Source organism: Perognathus longimembris, chromosome 5 (genome assembly GCF_023159225.1).
Source record: "Perognathus longimembris pacificus isolate PPM17 chromosome 5, ASM2315922v1, whole genome shotgun sequence".
Lineage (NCBI taxonomy): Eukaryota > Metazoa > Chordata > Mammalia > Rodentia > Heteromyidae > Perognathus > Perognathus longimembris.
The window spans coordinates 82,781,572-82,806,298 of record NC_063165.1 but is presented as its reverse complement, the minus strand read 5'-3'; the positions used below and the strand labels follow the sequence as shown (position 1 = coordinate 82,806,298).

The window sequence follows — 24,727 nt, the reverse complement described above, 5'->3', positions numbered from 1 at the left end:
GGCTCTGCCGCTTTGGGTCGGCTTCCCATTCTGGGCAGGTAAGGTCTCTGCAGGCGTTCAGGTGTCTACCAGATCCGAGCTAGGTCGGCCTTCCCAGGGGAGACAAGAGGCTTTCATTCCAGGCGGGGTATTTGGCTGAATTGGCTTTGTGGAGCTGGTCCTGGGAGTAACAGAACAAGAATCAGGTCTCCCTGGACAAGAGGAGCTATTTGTCCAAGCGGTTCTACTTCATCACACAAGGCCTCCTGGGACAGAGACGCGGCGGTTACGCAAGCTCCCTTCGCGGCCGAAAGGGCCGCGTTCTTCTAGGTCAAGCCGTGGCTTTTCTTCCCCGCCTGGGTTTCAGGAAGATTCATATACTTTTATTAACCCCCGAGAACCCCAGCCACCAAAAAGAGAGAGGGGGGAAAATTGCATCCGAACTCTTCAGATGGCATAGTTTTCAGATTTCATTGTGTGTTGGGGGGGGGGGCACACTGATACCAGGGCTTGAACTCAGGGCCTTGCACTCTTGCCTGACTTTTTTTTTGTCCCTCAGGGCTAACACACTACCTCTTCTGGCTCTTTGGTGATTGATTAAGTGGAGGTAAGAATCTCATGGATTTTTCCACCAGGCTGGCTCTGAACTTCTATCCTCACATCTCCGCCTCCCAAGAGCTGAGATTACAAGTAGGAGTCTCAGTGCCTGGCTCAGATTGCATTTTTGCCGATGGTTAAATGAAGCCCCCGAGCGCTTTTAGGCTTCTGATCTGTCCGTTCGGAGCAGGGCTGGGCGCGTCGAGGAGTCTTGGTTCTGAAGGGACTTCAGACATTGCAATCTGCAGTATGTCAGCAAATTGGTTCTTTGAAAAGTAGGTCTGGGTTTGTGGCATTCACGGACCATTGCGGGTAAGTGCTGCTCAGAGTAGCTTCAAGGCGGGTGAGCGCTGCCCTCCCTGGGCCCCGTTCTCTCCTCGGGATATGGAGCCGGAGATGAGAACGCGTGGGGGAACGGCTGAGATCCATCGCTGCCGGCGTCCAGAAAGGACAACGAGCACCGGGAGCCACCGCCCTCGGGGAACATGCTCCATGCCGTCTCCACTCTCAGCCTGGGGGTCCCCATCCCCCCCCCGCTCCCCCCTCACCTCAGAGCCTGTACACGCAGCCCTGCCTGTCTGCAGAGGCGTGCAGTCCCCCTGGGGGGGGGGCCCATGGGGTCCGAGGGGCACAGGTGACATTGAAGTGGATCGAGGTGCAGGACGAGGGTTGGAGGCATTCAGTGCGTGCAGTCGTGGCTTCAGGAATACAGAAACCTTGCCCGCAACACCACAGACAGGACCGGCTGCTGGGCGCGTCAGCGGACTTCTTGATCTCTGAGATGGGCTTCGGGTTCCAGGAGGCTGGGCTGGGAACCCATCTTAGACGACTCTGAAGATTAGACAGCTGCTCCTCAGAGACGGGAGGGTCTGTGCGGTGCTGTTGCCCTTCCCTTGTTCTTGGCTCTGACTAATTTACAGCCACGAGGATCCCCAAGGACACCGGCCTGAGGGAACTACACCTTCTGTCTCTTTAGGAGTTCTTCTTCCCTCTTCCCTGCTCCTCACTTGCCTGTTCCGTGCGCATCCGATCTCGATCTCCTCTAGGATTTGAGCTAACAGGGAAAATTCATGCATCTCTGGGTACACGCATATGGCAGACACCAAGAAAAGTGACACCGGTGGATTCCTGAGCTTTAGGGGAAACCAAGCAACTTTGTAATGGATGCCTGTGGTGGGCCTGGACTTCACTGTCCCCCCAGCCAGGATGGGGGTCAGATCCGTGGGCACGGCTGAGTGATCCCTGAATGTCAGCCCCAAGACCACGAACTGGATGCTGTCTCCTGGCTCAGAGCTGGTTGTCCATGTGCGTAAACGTACAGGTGTGTGCTCACGCAAGCACATACAGACACACGCACGCAGACTCCCATCACCTCCCTTTCTGTGCTCGCTCGCTCTCTTTCTCTCTCTCTCACTTACACACTCTTTCTTTCACTTCAACTTTGGCCTCAGTCTTACTGAGGCACAAATGCCTTATTAGAAGTTATTAAAAAGAAGTGATTGCTCCTGCCATCCACTGGAAGTATCTAGATGGTCAATTGCTAGTCACGGTGATAAACTTATTCCCACATAAAAAGAATCCGGTGGCATGATTTATTGATATTTAAAGGGGCTTATCTGCTCATAAAGGAAAATGAAATTAACCGATTTGCAGAGAAGTGACCCTTTCCTTGCACGGATACTGGCATATTTGCCTGGGGAAATTCACATTAAGAGTTCTAAGAACTCAAGGCGACCGGATGAGGCTCCGATATCATTCTGTACGACTGTCACATAATCAGATCTAACTGACCCCAAACTCAGGACGGCAGGTCCAGGGCTACGTGCTGCGGGAAATTCACCGAGGGAACAGCAGCAGCAGCAGACCTCAGGCGTCTCAAGTTGCTGGGAGTCGTTCTCACATTTTCCATGTTCCGGGATTGTCACAGGTAGCAGCTGCGTGACCCGTCCGTCCGGGAGCATCCGGGGTGGATTCCCTTACACCCAGAGTCAGCAGGATGAGGCGAAGGGGACCCGCGGGGCGGGGGTGGGGGCGCGGGGGAGACGGGGAGGCGGACGCGCACAATCGGTTCCCGTGACTCGGACGCCGGCGGCTGGGAGTCTTCACCGGGGGGCAGCGTGGGGCACCCAGGATGCTGGCGGCCCGGACGGGCGCGGCGGGCTCGCACCTCTCGGAGGAGAACCCCAAGTTAAGGAAGCAGTCGGCGTTTTCTGTCGGGGGGAGAGACAAATCTCCCAAGAAAGCCTCGGGCCACGCGAGAGACGGCAGCCCCAGCCCCTCGGGGCAGAGCCGGCTCAGGGCCCGGCAGCTGGCCCTGCTCCGGGACGTGGAGACGAGCTGGTACCTGCGGCTCTGCGACCTGGCCGCCGAGCAGACCACCGCCTACGCCACCGGCATGCCGCACAGGTGAGCGGGGCGCGGGCCGCGGGCAGGCGGGTGCTCTGGAGGGGGGGGGCTTTGCTCCCTGTCCCCTCCTCCCCCATCCTCCCCCCCCTGCCCCCCATGACTGGGCCTGACGATGTTTTCTAGGGAAGAGGCAGGGCACGCTGGCAGGCAGAGCGGGGAGGTGTGCGCTCCTCGGGTGGAAGGTCAGAGGTGGAGTCCTGAGACGGTGGGGACACGTCTGGCAGGTCTGGCAAACGTCTGCCTCTGCAGTCCGGGGAGGATGCGGGGACGGGGAGGTGGTCTGCGTCCGGAGTGGAGTCGGGCGCATGCGGGGCTGGGCAGAAGCTTCAGCCCGGCAGGGCACAGCCCAGAGCCCTGGCCGCTACGTGCGGGTCTGGGGTACAGCACAGACAGACCCCTGGTGACTGGAGCCGGGAGAAGGGGTCCTGTGGAGACGCCAGCCCTGCAGATCTGCCCTTCCCTCAGCCTCAGGCAGTGCAAGAGAAGGATCACCTCACCAACGCACGGAAGAAGGGAAAGGACCCAGTGAGAACGGTGTCGGGGGCCGGAAACTCAAAGCTGGTTATTTCTTGTGATTTATTTAAAAAAGAAAAGAAAGAAAAAGTTAAGGAGTTAAAGATAACTCTGCAAGGGAAATCATTGCACACGTAATCTAGAACGACCGTTTTCGTGAGCTAGGAGTACGGCTTCCTTAAGGGCGGACACACAGTCTTAATGAACGAGTCAAAATGTGGTAAATGTCTTTTGTAGAGATGGGAATTCTGCAGCATAATTTATTTATCAAGGCATCCGGCATGCCCCGAGCAGTCCCCGTCTCTATATTTGTAATTTGAACAAAACATCCCAGCAAAAAAATCTAATGCTACAGTCTAAAAATGGATAGACACACTCCAAAATACTTGAACGCACTTGCATTTCCCCCCTTTCACAGCCGCAAAAAAGTAGATGTTCCCAATTCCAAGCCACAACTCAAAAATCAACACGTACAAAGCAGAACAAAACAAACCTTCTGGAAATGTTCTGGGAAGTGGTATGCTGTCCTTCTGGAGGCCGGGGAGCCCAGTGCGGGGGGGGGGGGCGGGGGGGGCGGCGGACAAAGGACCAGGAAGGTGGGCTCGTCCGAAGTGAGTTCATCTCACAACTCATTTCTCAAACCATTACATAACCCTCACATCTATAAATGTTGAAGCTATTATTAAAGAGCCTCTGGGGGAAAATGTCAAAGGAAAGCCTTAATAATGGTTTCTTTCTGTAATATATTCTTTGACTTACTCTCGACTTCCATTTAGACTCTAATACGGGAACGCAAAGTCCCTGCTCTATTACATGACATCCATTTATCACATCAGAGGGGACTATCAGTGAGATAATGAGGTTCCGTGAGAAACTTAAATCTCTCCAGTGAGAAAAGAAAATTGCTCCTCTTTTCTACTTTGCTTAAACAACAGCAACTTGTCCTGGAGTCCGAAATGATGGGATACAGCGTGATTCTGAATTAACACTTTGCGGGCTCCCTGCAAAGTCTGTTATCATCCAAGGTGAAAGAAAAATGCCCGCCCTTCTTTGTTTTTGCAGCATGAGTGTTTCCAGAAGGAAAGATTGTGGGTTGTTGGAATGTAGTGCATTTTTAAGTTAGATGACTCTCTCCCAGAGCTAGGTGCTTGCATAGCTCAGAAAATGAAGGCAGTTCTCCTTGCTAGTTCTTTCCTCTTCCTACCCCAGTGCAGAGAATTCCTCCCTTGAAATGACTGGACAATGGCAGTGACCCATTATCTTCTCATAAGTTAATGTCAGCAACAGAATGTGCTGTTCCTCAAGTTCCCTTTCTGTAGATGGGCTTGAGGAAGGTTCCAGAAGCCTTCCTGGACTTCCAGCACTATTCTTACTGCATAGCAGGGAAATGATAGCTCCACTAGTGACTTGTATGCAGTACAGAAATCTGCTTCACTTATGAAATATAAAATGAAAAAGAAATCTGTCTGTAAACCATGGTATAGAGTGGAACACGAAAGTCATTGAAGAATCCTTAAAGACGTTCATGTTTGCTGTAGAACCCTGTGGGTCTTTGGTGACGAGCCACGGAGGGGTAATGGGAAATGGAGTCCAGGCGTGTGGCCACGAAGAGGAAAATGGGCTTTGGGAGCCGCTCTGGTCCACCTCTGCCACTGACAAGCATTTGAGCAGAGTCTGGCTCTTTCCCCAAACACAGAGGACCAAGACCTTCCTCTACTGTAGGTGCCAGGCCCTCACTCAAAGCCCATTCTGCGGACCCGGCCTTGCCGCGGCCCCAGCGTGCGCGATGTCTTTCGACCTCTCTGCTCGCACCTCAGCTTTCCTGTGTCACAGAGGTCGGGACACGTCGTCGGCACACTCGCTGGTAATCAGGCCCCGGCGGCCCGGCTGGGATGGCCGGCCTTGCTCAGGCCAGTCTCCCATCCCGCACCTTCGTGTTCCCTGCCGCCCTGGGGCATTAAGGCTGCAGCCTCCCCGGAGCTCTGGTCTTGGCGGCTTTGAGAGGAGGCCTGGGCACAGGGAGACGCCAGGCCGGATGGGGGCTGGTGTGTGGCGGGGAGCAGGGTCCCATGGAACCTGAGGTTGGAACACTGGGCGAGAGCCAGGACGGCTGGCTGGGCCAGAGGTGCTTCAAGCACAGTACTACGAGGTGCTTCAAGCACAGTACTACGCTCACGGGCCCCGTGCTCCTGACCTGGCTCTGAGTAACAGAAAAGCCCCCCAGGATTCCCTGTCTGCACAGATGTGTGACTCAGCTCGGCTTCCTGTCGTCTGATCTCACTTAGAACAACAAACACAAAGCTGTGCGGCCCTCACTGTGGCCCGACATTTTCCTTCCTGACTCCTCCGAGGAGATGTGTGGAACGGGGAAGAAACGGCGAGGGGCTGTGGAGGAGGCAAGTTCAGAGTTGCTTACTTTAAAGACAAACAAGCCAACCAAAGCCCAAAGCGTGTTCCTGTAGCTGCATTTTCCGACTTAACCTTATTACATCCACGAATGTTGCATCCCGAAGCACGGTTGAACGATCTGATTGGCTCTGGGGCTAACGAGGGGCCAGTCAGCACGAGCAATTCCAGACGTGAGCAGGATCAGAGAGAGCAGCTCTCCCCGTCCCCAAGTGAGTGTGTGAATTGTGAGATTATCCACACACCCGTTGCTTGTTGGACAAAGCATTAAATGCTCCAAACTGTTTGCAGCATTTTATGTTCCAGATGGTCATTTATGCAAAGTAGCATTAAGTTTAAGTGTGTCTTAGAAATGTTTCCTGTTCAATGTATACCCAGTGTATCCAACGTTGAGCACTCATTGGGAAACATGGGAGTTGGGACAATGTGTTACATTCCAGGCTCTTCTTTGATTACCATCCGTGTGATGATGAACGACTCTCTGGTAGTTGAACCATAAAATTAAGCAGAATTCATTCAAGAGGGCTGAGTATCTCGTTCCACCTCTAAGACGTCAGGGATTCTTTAGAAAGGCTTCTGGTCTAGGGATCTTCCCTGGGGCTTAAGTTCTAAGATTTCTCCCCGGCATTTCCCCAGAATACTTTTTACACTTTTCATTTTTGCCTTTATACACTTTTCCATTTACTTTTTATTTTTCTTTTAATTCATAATCTATTTTCAACTTTTATATACGCACACGGCTCAAGTCCAGGACTTGTTTCTTGTTTCTTTTGGCGTTTTATGTTGTTGCCTTAGCACGGCAGCGGGAACACATCTTAACTTCACAGACTTGCTCTTGGACTTGCTGCTGTTGTTGCTATAAAAATCGGTTGTCCATACTTGTGTGAGCCTTTTGGTTTTCAAACCAAACTGATTTTTTCCTGTCTCTTGACAGCAACATCTAAAAAAAAGGAAATGCTTAATGACTTTTTCTCCCAAAGGAATCACAGCACCCCTGTAAACCTTATCCAGTTAGGAAAGGTTTGATCCTTGGGCGATGTCTCACCCTGCAGTTCAGAATCCTACCCAGGGCCTTGTGCATGGTCTTTGTGAAAGCTGACGTCTGGCACCCATCCTAACAAATTCTTTCCTTTCTACCTAAATAGAAAGGCCTGGGAAAGGGCCCTGAGCCTCCTTCCCGGGTCAGTGTGCCCCGGCGTATGTTTGGCTTTCAGACCTTTAAAGAGATGAGGGAGAAGGCTGGCCTCCACCCGGCTCTCTCTGGCCAGGCCCCGGCACAGCTGGACGCCACGGCTCCACTGGGACCTGGGAGTCTGTTCAAATTCACGACATGTTAAGGAGACCGAAAGCAAGCCAGTGCGTTGGAGGGCACAGCCAAGCCGGGCAGCCCGGTGGAGCAGAGCCGGCGTGAGGGCGGGCGAAGCATGCATCTCTACAAGCCCGCCTGCGCGGACATCCCCGGCCCCACGCGGGGGCTGCCCAGGGCGGGGGGCGAGTCGGCCCTCAAGTGTCGCCAGCCCCGGGCCGTGGCCGGGACTCAGGCCCAGGGAGCCCGCGGGCCGGGGAGGCCCGGCGCCGCTGCCGAATGGAGGCACCTGGAGAGGTTCGTTCGCGCCCACGGACTGGACTTTCAGGACACGACGCGGGCAAAGACGGGCATGGAATACAGGTGCGTGAGTGCACCCCACCCCGCGCCCCACCCCCGGCCCCGGGTCCCCGAGCGAGGCGCTCGTGCTTTCCTCAGTCACGTCGCCGTAGAAGGAAGACCCTGGCGCTCCGTCTCCCTGCTGGGGGTGGAAGGCGATGGCTGGCGCTCGGTCTCTCTGCTGGGGGTGGAAGGCGATGGCTGGCGCTCCATCTCTCTGCTGGGGGTGGAAGGCGATGGCTGGCGCTCCGTCTCCCTGCTGGGGGTGGAAGGCGATGGCTGGCGCTCGGTCTCTCTGCTGGGGGTGGAAGGCGATGGCTGGCGCTCGGTCTCCCTGCTGGGGGTGGAAGGCGATGGCTGGCGCTCGGTCTCCCTGCTCGGGGGGAAGGCGATGGCTGGCGCTCCGTCTCCCTGCTGGGGGTGGAAGGCGATGGCTGGCGCTCGGTCTCTCTGCTGGGGGTGGAAGGCGATGGCTGGCGCTCGGTGTTGGGGTTCTGGACCCCCTTTCTCCCCCCACGGGGAGAATGGTAACCACAAACTCTATGAAAGAGCACCCAGCCTGGCCCTCCGCCAGCGGAAGGCCAAAGGCGTGCTCACATGGGCAAACGCTAAGTAGAGGACGGGTTGCTGAAGCTTCCCCTCCCCCCAGTTCCCCCCACATGTTACCGAGGGCGGAGGCGAAAGGAAGGCATCAGGGACACGCTGCGGTGGTGGGAAGCGTCTCAAAGACTTTAATATGGAAGGGCACTTATATAGAAGTAATGGCGGGAAAGAAAGGGGGCTGGCCAAAGGGTCAGTCATAGGCTAGGGGTCACGTTCATCAAGTGACATCACGAAACTTCCCTTTGTGGGCGGGACAACCCCATCATGGTGGCACGCACGTGTTCACCTCCCAAGGGGTGGAGGTCAAAAGGTGGGAGGGGCTTCGATTGTCCCAAGGCTGGTGGAAGGGCAGTCTTTCCCAGGCCATAATAATCCCCAACATCTCCCCCTTTTGTTTTTTTCAATAAGCAGGGGATGCTGTAAACACATGGCATGTGTGGGCATAAGGCAAATGCTGACATAAGATCTGTGGGGCCCCTTCCACAAAACTGGGGTGAGGGGTAGGTAAGGGTCCATCCATCTGGCTATGTCCAGAAGTCAGAATCCTCAGCTGGTTTCTGCCAAGTGCAGGAAGGTGCAGACAGCAGCCCTCTTTTGTTGGTGAGGTAGAAGCTGAAACTCTGGCATTCCCGGCAGTTCACAGTAGCTGATAACTCAAACATAAGTGATTAGTAAAACATTCTTTTATATAAACATTGAAGCCAAGGTGTTAAACCTTTGCATTTACCCTTTTAAACATTTCTATTATAAAACATTGGGGTTGAGTGTCAATACCCTCAGCTTCTATTTTCTTTTCAACGGGACTCCCCAAGTCTAGCAGCAGGGGGAGAGGAAAGGAAGAAGCATGGTGCAAAATTCCTTTGGTTTCTTTGTGTGACGCTGTAGGCAGTATTGCCACAGCAAAACATTGAGCCATGAGATGCTCAAGAAGGAATCTAGAAAGCAAACAAGGAAAGGAAGCTTGGTTGCTTCCTACCGTAGGCAGTCCTACTTTCCATGAGCCATGAGATGCTCAAGAAGGAATCTAGAAAGCAGACAAGGAAAGGAAGCTTGGTTGCCTCCTACCGTAGGCAGTCCTACTTTACATATTTTCATGGGAGAGCAGAAGTCCAACATGGTCCTCCTTTTCCTGGAGAAAACAAGAAAACATTTCTCCAGAGTGGGTGCTCTGGGTTTAATTTTCCAATCTGGAAAAACACATATACTGTACTCCATCCCACACTGATTCGGGATGATTTAAAATTTCTGGATAATTAACATAAGCATAACTAATTCTTAATTAATCCTAGGGAATCCTTAATTAATCCTGGGGAATACCTCCCCCTTTTGTTTTTTAAAATTATGACACCGGCGGCCACCAGGCAGGGAGTATGGATGGAGGTCTCGTCTTTTGTAGCTACTTCCTGCTGTCAAGGGGGCGACGTAAATCAAGGGCCCCTGGTCAGCCTGGCAGTCCGGTGTGGCTGGCAAAAAGTCCCCATCATTACCATGAGTATGGTCACTAGGGCCAGAGAGCGCTATGGTTTTTTCCAGCCCCCCCTGAGTCTTTGGGCATACCCAGAAGTTTCCAAGGCTGGTGCCTCCAGGGTTTAGGCCTGTGTTAGGGTGACGACTGTGAACGGCAAATTTCCCATTGGTGATCTCAGCAAGAGATGTTATTTTGTCAAAAGACACTTGTGAAAAGGTCAGGCAAAGTATCGACAAGTTCTCAGAGCTGGTTGGCATGAATGGCATAGAACACACCCTGGGCATAAGCCAGGAACAGTTTCCTTTTTGGAGCATAAACCCAATTGTAAAGTGAACGAGTAAGGAGAAACGACTGAAAGAAGTGGTTAATGATAGAAAACTGGTTTGGCATAGTCAGTTAGAGGCAAAATAAATAAATATATATATACACCTATATACAACTGGCAAAAAAGAAGAAAATGGACAGGAATTATCTCTCTCGATTTCCCAGCTCTGATCCATTTTGAAAGGGTGAAACAAGGCAGCTCCCTTTAGGATAATATGGCACCATTCTCCTCTCACTCCACTCCACCTTTCCGTCTCCTGGACTGGCTAAGTCCCAGGAATTTTAACGTTTGTGGCTGGAATTGCATTTTCCCATCCGCGTTTGAACTCGGGGCCTGAGCACTGTCCATGAGCACTTTCGCTCAAGGCTAGTGCTCTACCACTTGAGTCACGGTGCTGCTTCAGCCTTTTGCTCGCTCTCTGTGGTTGAGCTCTCAATCTGGCTCTTTGCTGTTTAACTGGGAGGTGGGATTTTGGAGAAATTTTTCCTTTTGCCCGGGCTGGCTTTGAACTATCCAGGGAGTCATAGTCCTACAAGCCCTTTTTATTCCCAATTGAGCAACAAGGAAAAAACACAGAGATAATCCATTTGTAACCCGTTGAGAACTGACCAAAAACTGCTTGTGAAGGTTTGGCTATAACACTTAGAAAACATGAGATTTACATGCCATCAACTTGAATCACGCCATTGAATCCCACTGGCAAGTGAAAGAGAACACAGATAAATGACAACCAAGGGCAAAGGGTTAAAGCATTGTGGAATCCTCAGTCTCGGAAGTGGCTGCGTCCCTCATCCCCATTTGGCAAGTTCCATGCCATGCGATGGGGAACTCGAGGCAAAGCTGTAGTGGTATCTCTTGCTCACATCTTGCTCTGGGTTGCCTGTAAAATTTCTATATAGATTGGTTAGGGTGTTCAAAATTTTTTCAGCACTTCTGGCTCTGGTATATTGATGCCCTTCTGGTTTAAGCAGGGTGAAAAGACTTTTTTAATCACAAAATTCAAAGACTTTTTTAATCCCAAAATTTTACCTGGCTAGCTGTGACCACTAACATAACTATGGTGATTTAACCTGCAGTAACTGTTAGGATGGAACTATTCACATCCTACTCAAGGCTCATAATTCATTTGAGCAGCTTCCAATGGGAGAGAGAGCAAAGAATCATTAGTAGTGAAACAAGGCAGTTTGGGAACAGAATGTGGTGGCATCTTCCTATATCCAGGAGCTGCGGCTAGCACAGCTGTCCACCTGTATCCTATAAAGCAATATATTAATCCTGGGTCAGGAAAGTTGAGGTTAATAGTCACATTTGTATGAAGCAATCTCAATTTCTTGATCTTGAGAGTTTATGAGAACACAGGAGAGAAAATGGGAAGGTAAAATCTTAATTTATGTCAAAGAGTTGTTAAGGCTACATGTACACTTAACTTTTAACATACTGAGTATAAAATAACATGCTGATTTTATACCATTGTGCTTTTACTACATGTTGCATATTTGAACCTTATGGAAACACACTGAATATAAAATAACATACTGGTGAACTTTTACCACATGTTGCATATTTGAACCTTATGGAAATTTTTATAGGCACCTTTATCTCCATCGAACACCGGGATGGAAACCTATTGTTATGCCTTTAAATCTTACCAACAACCACACGCGTGCGCGCGCGCACACACACACACACACAAAAATACCTGAGCGCTCTTTAAAATTGCTTTGATTGGCCATTTAAATTTTCTGGAATTCCAGCGGCAAATGATATTAATTTGCCCATAATAGAACCACGTGGTTGAATAAAAAACAAAAGGGAAACCTGTTAATTACACACTCCCAACATGACAATTTTTAAATCACAGTGGACAAGCAAACCCTTTTATCCATCTAGAAAACTCCAGTTGATTTTATCTCTTTGAACTGGTAAACATGGAAGTTCAATCAAATTACCTATTGCTGTATCAAAACTCTTTGTTTTCCTTTTAATATTCCATTTTAGTTTATAATTTGAGGCTTTCCTGTCTCCAACCCCGTCTGCAGCTGACACAGAGAGAAAAGTGCAGGCAAGCACAGCGGGGTGCTTGCCTCTCTCAGCTGCAGCGCAATCGCTTGAGGCCTGTTAGTCTGAGTCCCCGCCCCTCACCTGGGGGGAATGGGTGGGGCCCCGCCTCCAATATGGCGCGCCCCATTGTGCTCCACGTGTGTGTTAAGTCAGAGAAATCAGGATTCAACCAACTCACCCGAATTTCTGAGCTTAACGACCATCGGCGGGCATAAAGCAGTTTGCCGGGCTGCAGCAGCCCACGCACCCCAACTGGGACACCATCCCATGGTCTAAACTGCACGCCACGCTTTTTTTTTTTTTTTTTTTTTTTTTTTTTTTTTTTTTTAATCCATCCGCGGGCTGGGGCCGCACTGGCTCCAGCCCAGCCATTGTAAATACAAGTCTGGCCAAAGCAGCAGCCATCCCCAACGCTCTGCCGCCGCCATGCCACAGCTTCCCACATGGCGGAACCGCGCTTCCGCCACGCCGTGCTCGGCCGCCGAAATGTTACCGCAAAAGACGCCTGGTGCCACGCGGGCCCCAGCGCACGCAGCTCGCGAACCCGGGCCGCGCAGAGCCCAGTGTACTCAGCTCAGCCCGCGCAAGCCAAACCGCTCCGGCGCTCGGCCACCCACTGCTTCTCAAGCGCCGCTGCGGGTGCCGGGACCGCCGTCTGGCCCGGGGCGCACAGAGCAGAACTAACCGACCCCAGCCCGGGGTCGCATTCCTCTTGCTCCGGCCCCACTGCTCCACTGACATGCTTCCGCGGGAAGCGCGCCCCGCTCCCTCCGCCGCCCGGCGCCAAATCGCCACGGCGGGGCAACTCTCTGGCGCCGCGTCCCGCGAGCCTGTCTTGTCTCCATGCTTCTGCCCCATCTGGATGGGCAGGACCCTCCTCTAAAACCCTACTTAGCAAAATCTGTGGGGATACTGTACCCCGAACTTCTCGGCCGTACAATTCGGCCCCACGTTGGGCGCCATTTATGTTGGGGTTCTGGACCCCCTTTCTCCCCCCACGGGGAGAATGGTAACCACAAACTCTATGAAAGAGCACCCAGCCTGGCCCTCCGCCAGCGGAAGGCCAAAGGCGTGCTCACATGGGCAAACGCTAAGTAGAGGACGGGTTGCTGAAGCTTCCCCTCCCCCCAGTTCCCCCCACATGTTACCGAGGGCGGAGGCGAAAGGAAGGCATCAGGGACACGCTGCGGTGGTGGAATGCGTCTCAAAGACTTTAATATGGAAGGGCACTTATATAGAAGTAATGGCGGGAAAGAAAGGGGGCTGGCCAAAGGGTCAGTCATAGGCTAGGGGTCACGTTCATCAAGTGACATCACGAAACTTCCCTTTGTGGGCGGGACAACCCCATCATGGTGGCACGCACGTGTTCACCTCCCAAGGGGTGGAGGTCAAAAGGTGGGAGGGGCTTCGATTGTCCCAAGGCTGGTGGAAGGGCAGTCTTTCCCAGGCCATAATAATCCCCAACACTCGGTCTCCCTGCTGGGGGTGGAAGGCGATGGCTGGCGCTCGGTCTCCCTGCTGGGGGTGGAAGGCGATGGCTGGCGCTCGGTCTCCCTGCTGGGGGTGGAAGGCGACGCTGCAGGGGACTGGGGCAGGCGAGGACGCCGTTCCTCTCTGACGGATGGCGTGGACTCGCTCCTCCCGCTGTCCGTCCAGGCCTCCCGCTTCCCGTCTTCCCCGTCTGAACCGTGCGCTGTGTGAACCGCCAGGGCAATGGTTTCTGTGGGTTCTGTGGGTTTTCCGAAAATGCCAGCACTGCCATTGTTTGTTGTGGGAAAGGGGAGGGGAAGGGGGCGAGGAAGAGAGGAGGTTGAGCTCGCCGCACCCCGAGTCCCCTCGGCGCCGGTGGGCGGCTCCCCGCCACGTCCTCTCCACGAGGTGCTCTGTGACCACGTTGTCTTGTTTTGCTCAAGGCTGGCACGCTGCCACTTGAGCCACAGCGCCCCCTCTGGCCGTTTTCTGTATATGTGGTGCTGGGGAATCGAACCCAGGGCTTCATGTACACGAGGCAAGCGCTCTTGCCACCAGGCCACGTTCCCAGCCCTGGGAAAGGACTCTGAGAGAAGAGAACTCTGGATCCAGATTCTCTTGGCTCCTCATCGGCCTGGCTTTCCATCTTGGTTTCTTGGAGGTCAGTTGGAGAGGGGGGCTTTCCTGTTCTTGTCTGGACTTTTCCTCCCAGGAACAGCGGCAGCGGTGGACAGGACCGGGTTGTGTCGCGAGTCCTCTTTTCTGTGTCCTTCTGCAGGGATGTTGTTCCGTGTGCAGTGGGAAGGGAACAGACTTGGTTAGGAAGACAGAATTTAAATTCCAGCTGTGACTTTTAGAGCGTGACACTAACCCCAGCCCCCACGTGGCGTGGGGTGTGCCACGCTGGTGGACACTCTCCACGGTAGACCCCCCTTCCCGCCGTCCAGCGGCGTCTGTCCATCGCGCGGAGGGCGGGAAAGAATGAGACCCTTCCTGGAAACACAGGGACGGAGCAGGGAACACTCTCAACGGGAAGTGCAGTGTGAAGCAGCCCCGTGCTCAGCATTCGAATCCGGCACCCGGAGGGAGGGAGGGAGGGAGGGAGGGCCAGGGAAACTGCTTCGGTCTCCTCATTGGGTCAGACGCCCCTGCGGCCATCGGCCCTGCCAGCCGTGTGGGTCCCGGGGTCCTCTGACCCCATGGAGACTCGGGCTGAACGCCAGCAACTGTGCAAACGTGTGCGTCCAGTGTGAAGGATGGCGGGGAGGTGGCTCGGGGAGGGCGGGCAGGAAGTGTGCCTGGAGCTTGGATCCTTCCGTCGGCCTACGATCTGCCGCGAACACAGAGGAACAGCCAGGGAGCTTTTCAGTCCTTCCCACAAGGCTGAGATCCGACCAGCGCAATGCAAAGCCAGCCCCGCAGGAAGGCCTGTGAGGCTCCGATCTCCAGTGAACCCCCAGGAGACTGGAAGTGGCACCGTGGCCCCAGTGTATAGACGGCTAGCCTTGAGCTGAAGAGCTCGGGGACGGCGCCCAGGCCCAGAGTTCAAGCCTCACGACCGCCAGGCCAAGCCAAACATTAAACTATAAAACCCAGTTTCCATCACCCCACAACAGGTGGTTGGCTGGATTAGGCAACTGGTTGTCCTAGGTCGACCCTGGGTCTACAGAACCAACCTCTCAGTTGCCAAGGTTACCTCTATTTATGTATTTGTTATTTGTTTCTAAAAGTATTAAAGAAGCCCAAATGCCTAGATTTCAAGAAAATAAAAAAAAATATTTAAATGAAAAGGAAAGAGGGAGAAATCCTGGGAAGAGCAGGAAGACAGAGCAGGGGAGGGGACACTGGACAGACGGGGGCGGGAAGAGATGACCTGGATGTGGCTCTGGCCCTGTGGTCAGCACTGACCTCCTTCGAGGGGGCGGAGCCTCCACCCTCCCAGTGTCCTGAGGTAGAGAAGGCGGCTGCTAGCCAGGCTCCTCTGCGGATTGGAGGTCAGAGGGACTCAGCCTGTGGGTCTGAGTGTCCTCAACAGCCCCCGCCACAACCCGCCGGGGAGGGTCCTGGGCCCTTTTCCACAGCTCTCTAATATTCTAGGTGAGGTCGTATCTGAGATGAAGTCAGCCAAGACCACAGGCAGGCAGTGGGAGACACGTCCAGGGTTTAGTAGGAACATCCAATGATGTAGCTTCGAGGCTTCCAGGATGGCAGTGATAAGACGCCCTGTCTCTAGCAACGACAGGGCAAGTCTGGGTTCAGGGAAGGAAGTGATTGTGTCTCGAAATCTAAACAAAATGACAAGTCTATGTTCTTGTAGGCCGAGGATGACCTCAACTTTCCTTTCATGTTAAAGTTAATTGGATGGGAGGCGCTGGACCGGGGTCACTGGCGTGGGCCACACCTGCTCCAGTTGCTGTACCGGGGTCACTGGCGTGGGCCACACCTGCTCCGGTTTCTGGTCATGAAGACGAAGGGATCCAAGGGTAGAGGTGTTGAGTAACTCATCTCAAGTTGCATTTCCAGATAGCAACCCCACGGGGATGGAAATCCTCGCCCGTGGCCTCCTGGGCTACCACCCGATACTTTCTGTATTTATTTCCAGATCCTCAAGCCCCCCCAGCTCACTGCCCTCCCCCCACCCACACCACACGTGTGCATGGCCGTGCCCGTGCCACACACAAGTACACACAGGTGTGTGCACACACCACACACAGTTACACAAACACACGTGCACATGCACACCACACACACAAACACACACACACATGCACGTACCACACTCCCATGCATACACACGTTCTGGACTGCTGCAGATCCATTGGCATGAACTGTCCCACTCTGTCCACCTCTGCTCTCTGTCCACCCCTCTCTTCTGGCTCTGCTCTGCACCCTGCTTCAACGCTGCTGCTCATCCCCAGCCGGCGTCTGTCCAGCTATGCCTCTCCCTACCCGGAAGGTTCCAGCTCAGCCCCACCCTTAGGCTCTCCCTTCTCTCCCCCAGCACAGAGCAGTCTTGCTCCCTGAGGGCCACAGTGGGTTGGCGTGTTTCTTGTGATCAAAACACCTCATGACCGCTGTGAAGACCGAAGGAACAACCCGCTGTCACAAGGGGGAAGATGCTGCCGGCCACCGCCAGGGCTGGGCCCCCACCTCCCCCCAGCCAGTCCTACAAGACTTCACCCCACCACCTTCGCTGCGAAGGGAAAGTGTGCATGCTGTCTAAAAACCACTGACAAGACACAAACACCAACAGCATGGATCCTACACAGCTCCGAGCATCTCCCTGGCCTGCTCCGCTTGCTTTCCACACTCCTCGCTGTCACCATTGGCATGGGAACCGCAGAGAAAGCATTCTCTCCCTCTCCTCTGTCCTTCCACCCTGTCCCTTCTCTCTCTCCCTCTCCGCCTCTCACCTCACACGCGGACTTCTGCTCAGTTAAATTGGCCTCCTCAATGATCGGACTGCACTGCCCTCAACACTTTGTCATATGAAGACTTCTTTCATCCAGTCTGTATTTCCGGGCCCTCCCGTAATGTCTCTAGAACATAAATCCTTGCAGCAGAATGAGATGGAAGAACTCAACTCCCCTGCAGCTAGCTTGCAGTCCCCTCCCGCCCTTGGATCTCCTTAGACTGCAGACGCTTGGAGAGCTGGGTTACCAAGGGAAAGTACACACATCTAAGCTGTTAGATGCAGAAAAGTCCAGGCTTGGCCCTGAACAGGGGAGGAGGAGATCACCACTGGGAACCACTTTCCCCAGGGTCTGTCACGGTGAGACATGAGGTCTTCAGGGAGGAGCGAGCCGGCTCGCCCCATCCTCTTTCTCTGAATCTCCACATCCTAATCACGGAAACACAGGAGTGCCCCTTCCTCACCGGTGACCCTTCAGGACAAGGGGCCACCAGTAATTCCCAACAAGACTTCAGTAGTTCCAGGAGAGTCCGTCCTTCCTGCCTTTCGTAACAAGACAGGGATGTGCATCGTGAAAGTTGAATGTTATTTCTGTCCCTAAACCACAGCCAATAGCCTAGAAAAAATGCTACCGCTGCCCAGGGCTGTACTTAGACAGGTCCACATCATTTCTTGTAGACTGGCCTAATTCTGGTCGCGCACAGTTGTGCTAATTTCCCTGAGCTCTCCTCCGGCCATGTCTCTCCTGCCTGGACATTTCTGGAGGATGTGCGTGGCAGGGAGATGGAACTGGTCGGAGTCTGTGGGACTTGGTTTAGGAATTATAATGAAAACCTCCGACACTCAGGGACTGGGGACACCGTGTTTCCTGAACCACACCCTCACGTAGAAGCTGTCCATCTGAAAACATCAAGTATCGGGAAACCCGATTTTCCTGACCAAGGAGCAAACCCCAAGCCACACAGAAAAGCTACTCCCGAAATTTCCCTGCAGTGCCGTGGACGGCCACAGAGGTGCGCTGTTCCACAAGGAAAAGGAAGCCGTTGCTGAGAGCTGGGCCCCAGCTCTCAGACTTGACCCAGGTAATCCTAGAGCAGAGAAGGAGTCTTGGTTCCAGTGGAGGGCTTCTAGCCTAATAGCGCCCGCCCCGTCTCGCCTTCTTGTGACACAGGTTGCTGATGTACCTGCCTCGGGGTTTTCCAGGCTTCAGAAGCCGAGTAGGCTTTGCAAAGGAGCTCCGATTGCTTCCTTGGGTGGCCATTGTGAACGGCTGGCACCTCTGATCTCTTCCCCCTAAGTTAACCCTGGCTGAAACTTCATTTTAAAACCATTCCATTAGAAACCTTTCTGCCCCCCTCTCTCCTCCCAGCCCTGGTGGCTGCTCATTTCTGTGCCGCTCTGTCTCCCGCTGCACTGAGGGGAAGGGGTGTCAGCCCTGGGGTTGGTCATGCTGACCCCCAATCTGACACCCAGGGCGGGGTCGACGGATACTCATTTAAAGAATGAATTATTGGTAAGAGCTACAACAAACCAGCCTTGGTTGTTCACTGAGAAACAACCGGTCAGCTTCTTGGGCACAAGACACGGCTCTTCCAGACTCTGGACCGGGTCCTCTGATTGCTTCCTTTCTAGCTTCCTTTCCTACGGAACTCATCGAGGTCCCATCCAGGGTCACTTGGGGCCATGACTTAGGTAAACTCAAGGAAGCATGTCCTTGCGACCTGTTGCTATACGATCGCGGTCTACATTGTTGTATCTGTCCGCATCTAGTTTGTTTCACTTCACATCAAGCTTGATGGTTAGTTTTGCAGAAGCTGTCCACCAGACAGCAACTCGATTGACCCATGGGTGTTGCATTTGCTTAAGCATTCCTTTGTGTATGTCTGCAAGAGTTGTTTCTTTTTGGACTTGCCCTTTTGCTGATTTTATTACGTTGTATTCAGCACGCATATGCACGCTTGGGTACTGTAAGGGTGAGGTTTGTCTGCAGGGGAATGTTTCATGCAAAGTTCTCTTAGGGACTCCAAGATTCCTTGGTAGTCAGTTGCCAGAGGTTCATGAGCTCCACAAGGGACTGAGATCTGAGGACCAAGGGTTTGAAGCAGCCTAGGCAGGAAAGTCCATGAGAATTCTATCTTCAGTGAAATAGCAAAAGGCTGAAAGTGAGAGTGTCTCTCAGGTGGTAGAACGCCAGCCCAGAGAGAAAAGAAACCTAAGGACAGTGCCCAATCCCACTATCAGCACGCTCACACACCCCCATCCCACTATCAGCACGCTCACACACACCCATCCCACTATCAGCACGCTCACACACCCCCATCCCACTATCAGCACGCTCACACACCCCCATTACGTTTTTAGTTAAAGGATGTGTATATCATGCTTAACAATCACAACAACAAAATGCGCTTAATTTTTTTAAGTCACAGCAAAAGGTTTCACCTTTAGATGATAGAAAGAAGGATTTTTCTCTCTTCTTACTTTCAAAATGTATATATGCATTACTCTAATGATTGTCACTGGAGTGATTAAAATTTAACATGAATTGACTAATTTTAAGAACTGAGGATATATGTGGGTATACTGCTTTGGAGTTCTATTGCAAGAGAACGCTGGGTTGCCTCAGATCTAAAGCAACCGCGTGAAATCGGCCAGTGTGGAACATGCAAGGTTTACAGATGGAGATTCATTCTGAAGCCAGCCTGGCCTTCCTGGAGATAAAGCACAGAAACACATTTTACCCAAGAGCCTCTATTTGTCAGATAACCTTGAATAGCGGAGACCAGCTTTTCAGGTATAATTTGTCATTTTCATGTAAGTATAACTCACTTAAACTGGCCTACATTATAAAAGAAGCATATGTACTGGCTCTCCCAACTAAAAGTCTAGTGGTTCAGAAAACTTCAGATCTGAGATACAAATAAATCGGGGAGAACCTAGTCTACCCCCGGCCCCGAATCTCTGGATGTTTTTGGCCTCCTGCCCATTTGATGGCCTTGTGGTAACTCCACACTGGCCCCTCACCTATAGGGACAAGATGCTGACCAACATATCACCCTCTGAGACAGAGAAGAAGGATTCAACTCTCCCTCGGTGTATTTGGCTAGGGGTTAAGAATGATTACTACTGCTAAGAATGTGAAATTCCTGGGTCTTTATTTTGAATTAGGGAAATGGTCACATGGGTGTCTTTGAGTGGAAGCTAATGGATCCCTCTTTTGCCTGACTACCTTGAGCTGTAGCTCTCAGCCTGAAAGCCAGGCAGTTGGATGGCTATCGGAGAACCACTGAGCCCTAAGGGCCTCGATCTACATGAAGCCCGTATTTAAAACACGAGGCGATGGCTGACGAGTCCCACTGAGAAACAGAGGGAAGATCCTCTAGGAGCCTAAGACTGCAGCGTGTCAGAACCACCGAGGAGGCAAGAGGCCGTGGACAAAGCTGAGCCAGTAGAAGAGGCCCATGTGAGGGGCCAAGAATGGGAGCCAAGACTAAGAGTGCTACAGACCACAGGTGCTCGAGGATCTTGAGAGAGCCGATAAGGGTTCAGAAGTCAAAGGTTTTGACACACGTCTTGGGAATTGCACCCCCAGCTACTGGATTTTGACGCCCTTAAGTCCTGAGAAATGAGCCTCTGCCTTGAGCACCTAGAGCCATGAGCCTCTCGCTTCAAAGGCCTGGAGCCCGAAGCCCCTGGGTTCTCCAGGATTCGAGTTAGCTCTGGATTTAGAAGTCCTCCCTGTGGATATTCGGAACTCAAGTTCTTCAGGGCCGTGGGTGCTGACTGGCCCGTCTGTGGTTTCCATCCAGGCAGAGCCAGGCCTGTGGGGCAGCGCCATCTTGCTGCCTTCCGCAGCACGGGGTGCAGTTATTTGAGCTGTAGCTTTAGAACCAATTCACCGAAGGAAGGAGGATTGTCATCGGGTAGTTTAGAAAGGGACTTGGGGAATGAAAGTTTTTGTGTAATTCACCCAATCGGATCTGAAAACAGATTCTTAGTGTGCCACCGGCAAGTCCATGGACACTCATGGCTGCTAAAACCAGCAGCAGTCAACTTACAATTTGATTCCGTGTGGCCCTGCAGTGGCTGCCTGCCGTAAGAGGACTGGCTGTTGATCGGACAGGCAGGTGCAGTATCGTTGCTCCTTTGAAGAGAAGCATTCTGCATTTCAATACAAAGATCCGATCCAGAATCGCAGACCTAAAAGTCCTAATGTGCTCTTTGCTTGTATGAGTTGGTTTCTGTTGCTGTTGTTATTTTGTTTTCAGGCTTTCAGATGAACCATGGCACTCAAATGAACTTGGCTCTTTGTCTTGAGCCAACACAGATAGTAGGGGCTGCGGTTGTCACTCAGCGTCACCACAGTGGGAAGGCGTAGGTGTAGAATGAGCCAAATGTATCCAATTACCACCTGCCAGTGGAGCTGAGTTAGTGACAGGAGAACACGTCAGACCGAGCATCATCCAAAATCATTTTACCGTCTCTTCTTCCACATTCCCAGCTCCTTTCCCAGTCTCTGAGAGGCATCCTTGCAGCTTGATGATTTAATCCCCACAGATAGTCAATTCCTGGCACCAGCTGAATCTTACAACTAGGGGAAGCCATCGATGCATTTGTCTTTATGGCTCATTTCCAGCCATAACTCCTCGCTGGGTGTCGGCTCTTACATGAAGGAGCACTTGGAATTCACCTTTCATCTTGCTAATTCATTGGCCTTTGCAGCGATGGCAAACCTCGTGCAGAGTCGTAAATCAAGGCCAAATGTTGTGAAGTGGTGCGCGCGCTCTTGATGATCTACGAGGCACTCGGCACATCTGACCTGTCCCCAGCGGAGGCCCTGGATGCTGATACCGTCTACCATGCAAATTCAGCTGGGCGCCATGCCCGCGACGCCTTGCACATTTGCATTCTGGGCTCTAACCGATTCTCAATCCATGGGCCACAGGGAGCTCTGCCTTTCAGAATCAATTACTGGAACGTAGTGAATTAATCTGGGAAGTGTGAAGATGGGCTTGCTCCAGCTGCCTTTTGCATGTCGGCAGTTTGCTCCGCGCCGCAGTTCGGCTGTGATAAGGCAGGAAAGGCAGGGAGAGCGAGCCCACTGCCCCGGGACTGAGAGGAGCGCGTTGCGCCTCTGTGCTATCATCTTCAAGCTTGGCATCCTTCCGTGTACAAACAGGCAAGGCTCCCGTGCTACAGGAAGGCAGATCTCTTGAGAAGGATTGATCATTCCCCCCCCCCCCCCGGCTTTGTTCTTTCCCAGGTGCCCCCGTTTGTTCATTTATCACGTGCATGGCCATCTCTTCTGTTAGGCTTGAAGGCATCCGCATGGGGGGGGGGGGGGTGGCGGTTATGCTCTTATTCATTTTACTTTCCTGACTGGCTTGGCACCACCGCTGTTTGCTTGCCTGGAAGAAGAAAGATAAATGGCACACAAAAAGGTTGTATGGGAGCTCTGATCATGTTTGTTCAGGGAACTGAGTGTTTTCTGTAGCATTTAACACGGTCTGGGCTACAGCAATGTAGTTGGAACTGGGACTCAGGTCTTTTGGAAAGACTTTCCCAGTAAAGCTTGCTATTCATTTTATACCACTGAATCAATCTCCCTCTCTCCTCCTCCTCCTCTTTATTCTCTTCCTCCTCCTTCCTCTCTTCCTCTTCCTTCCTCTCCTCCTCCCCCTCTTCCTCCTTCCTTCCTTCGTTTTCCTCCTCCTCCTCCTCCTCCTCCTCCTCCTCCTCCTCCTCCTCCTCCTCCTCCTCCTCCTCCTCCTCCTCCTCCTCTTCTTTCCTCATATGTTGATTGTGCAGAGGATTTTCCCGTGGCACGTCCATTCATGCATACAAGGACTCTTGATCAAAATTTTGAAACGTCCAACGCTGTGCAGCGCAAGCTTTGGCGGTGAAGCCCTTGCCGTCTCTGCTGAAGGGTTTTCAGATCTCATCTGCTTGCGCGGTGGTGACCCCCTGACTGCACTGCACGGGAGTTCTTTTCCATCAGACGTGTCCCGAGACAGGTGGAGAGGGTTAGTGGCGTGAGCAGATCGGTGGCTACTTTTTGAAATGTCTGTCTTCCGTCGAAGCCTGCGCCTCCCAACTGAGCCGCTCCTGGGGCTCCTGGGCTTCCCACGTGGCTTCCGATAGGGGGGCGCAGTTGCATGTGACCTGTGGTTGGGGGGGGTGAGAGGCGCAGGCTCCCCACTGAGACAGACGGGGGGGTGTGTGCTCCCCAGGACCTCCTGCCTTCACCCAACTTCTGGGGGAGACTCAGGGATGACCCACCAGCGCCCCCTTCCTACATCCTCAGCCCTGTGCATACTCAAAGGGTCTGTCAGGCCTCCTCCTCCAGGGTCCTTCCCTTGACGGGGGTGGGGGCTGTGCTCCAGGCATGAGGGTGTGGGTGGGTGGGCCTGGGATCACTGATGTCATCACCCTGTCCCTCTGGGAGCTCCCAGAATTCCCCCGGGGAAGCAGAGGGACGATAGGAGAAGCCAGGAGGTTGGTTTCCTTTCTAACAGATTCACTTTCTCTGAGGATGACATAAAACAAACCCCAGAGATGCTTCGCATTACAACAGCAAGAGAGATTCTTTTGGTTTGTTTGTTTGTTTGTTTGTTTGATCAGTCCTGGGGCTTGGACTCGGGCTGAGCACTGTCCCTGGCTTCTTTTTGCTCAAGGCTAGCACTCTGCCACTTGGGCCACAGTGCCATTTCCGGCTGTTTTCTGTATATGTGGTGCTGGGGAATCGAACCCAGGCTTTCATGCATGGTAGACAGTCACGCAACCGCTAAGCCACATTCCCAGTCCAAAGATTCTTATTTTTAAGAAAATGTATTGAAATACATAACATCTTATCATGTAGGTTAAAAACAAAGAATTAGATCCAATACATTGCTAACTAAAAGAACAACAACAGCAACAACAAAAAGCCAGCAGAGAGTGGCATTGGATTTCAGGGTTGTTCTTGATTCTTTTTAAAAAGGCTGGTATGCATGAATTGTACAGGGGTTTCATTGTGACCATTACCACGCACATACACCTGCCATGCCCCCCTCTGTCACTCTCCGACATGCCCATCCCCCCTCTTCAAACGGTTTTGTTTTGTTTTGGCCAGTCCTGGGCCTTAGCACTGTCCCTGGCTTCCTTTTGCTCAAGGCTAGCACTCTGCCACTTGAGCCACAGCGCTACTTCTGGCCGTTTATGTATATGTGGTGCTGGGGAATCGAACCCAGGGCCTCATGTATATGAGGCAAGCTCTCTCGCCACTAGGCCATATCCCCAGCCCCTCTTCAAACGGTTTTAACAAGTTTCCTCCTCCCTGTCTCTCTGTCGCCCTCCCCCCTCCTGCACCACCCCAGCCCCAGCCCGGCTTGCTTCAGCGGGCCCCAGGACGGTTTAGGATGTAAAGTGATGTGCGTGAGTCAGGCCTCTGCATCCTCTCTGCGTGTCTCCGTGGACCGGCTCAGTTATGGGGCCGTCCCTCTTAGCATCTCACTTCGGTGCTGAGAAAGCGAAGATCCTTCCTTTTCCTTCTGGAGCTGCAAGTCCAGGGCGTATGGAAGCCATGCTCTCCAGCTGAAGGCACTGGGGGGGGGGGGGGGAGGGGGGGGAGGGGAAGGGGGGAGGGAGGCGCTGCCCGCGACAGTTAAGCAGACAAGGGAAAGCTACAGAGCGGATTCCGAGAGCCATGGTTCTTAAGAAGATTCAAATGTTTTTTTTCACATGAAAGATAGAAGCATTCCAGTTTAGAACTATGGAAGTGTTTTTAGGATCTTAGGCTCTCTGACACGCAGTCATTCTTACCCATCCGCACACCCTTCGCATAATCTTGCAACGTTCTTACCA

The 24,727-nt window shown here is 52.7% G+C and overlaps 1 protein-coding gene across 1 annotated transcript in view; it reads left to right on the top strand.

Moving 5' to 3' along the window:
* Positions 1-2,675: 2,675 nt before the first annotated feature.
* Positions 2,676-24,727, top strand: part of Kcnab1 (potassium voltage-gated channel subfamily A regulatory beta subunit 1) — a 213,403-nt gene continuing 191,351 nt past the window's right edge. Inside the window, exon 1 of the mRNA XM_048347221.1 lies at positions 2,676-2,982. Within this exon, the coding sequence (XP_048203178.1) occupies positions 2,708-2,982 (275 nt within the window). The 5' untranslated portion in view covers positions 2,676-2,707. The remainder of the gene's footprint in view (positions 2,983-24,727) is intronic.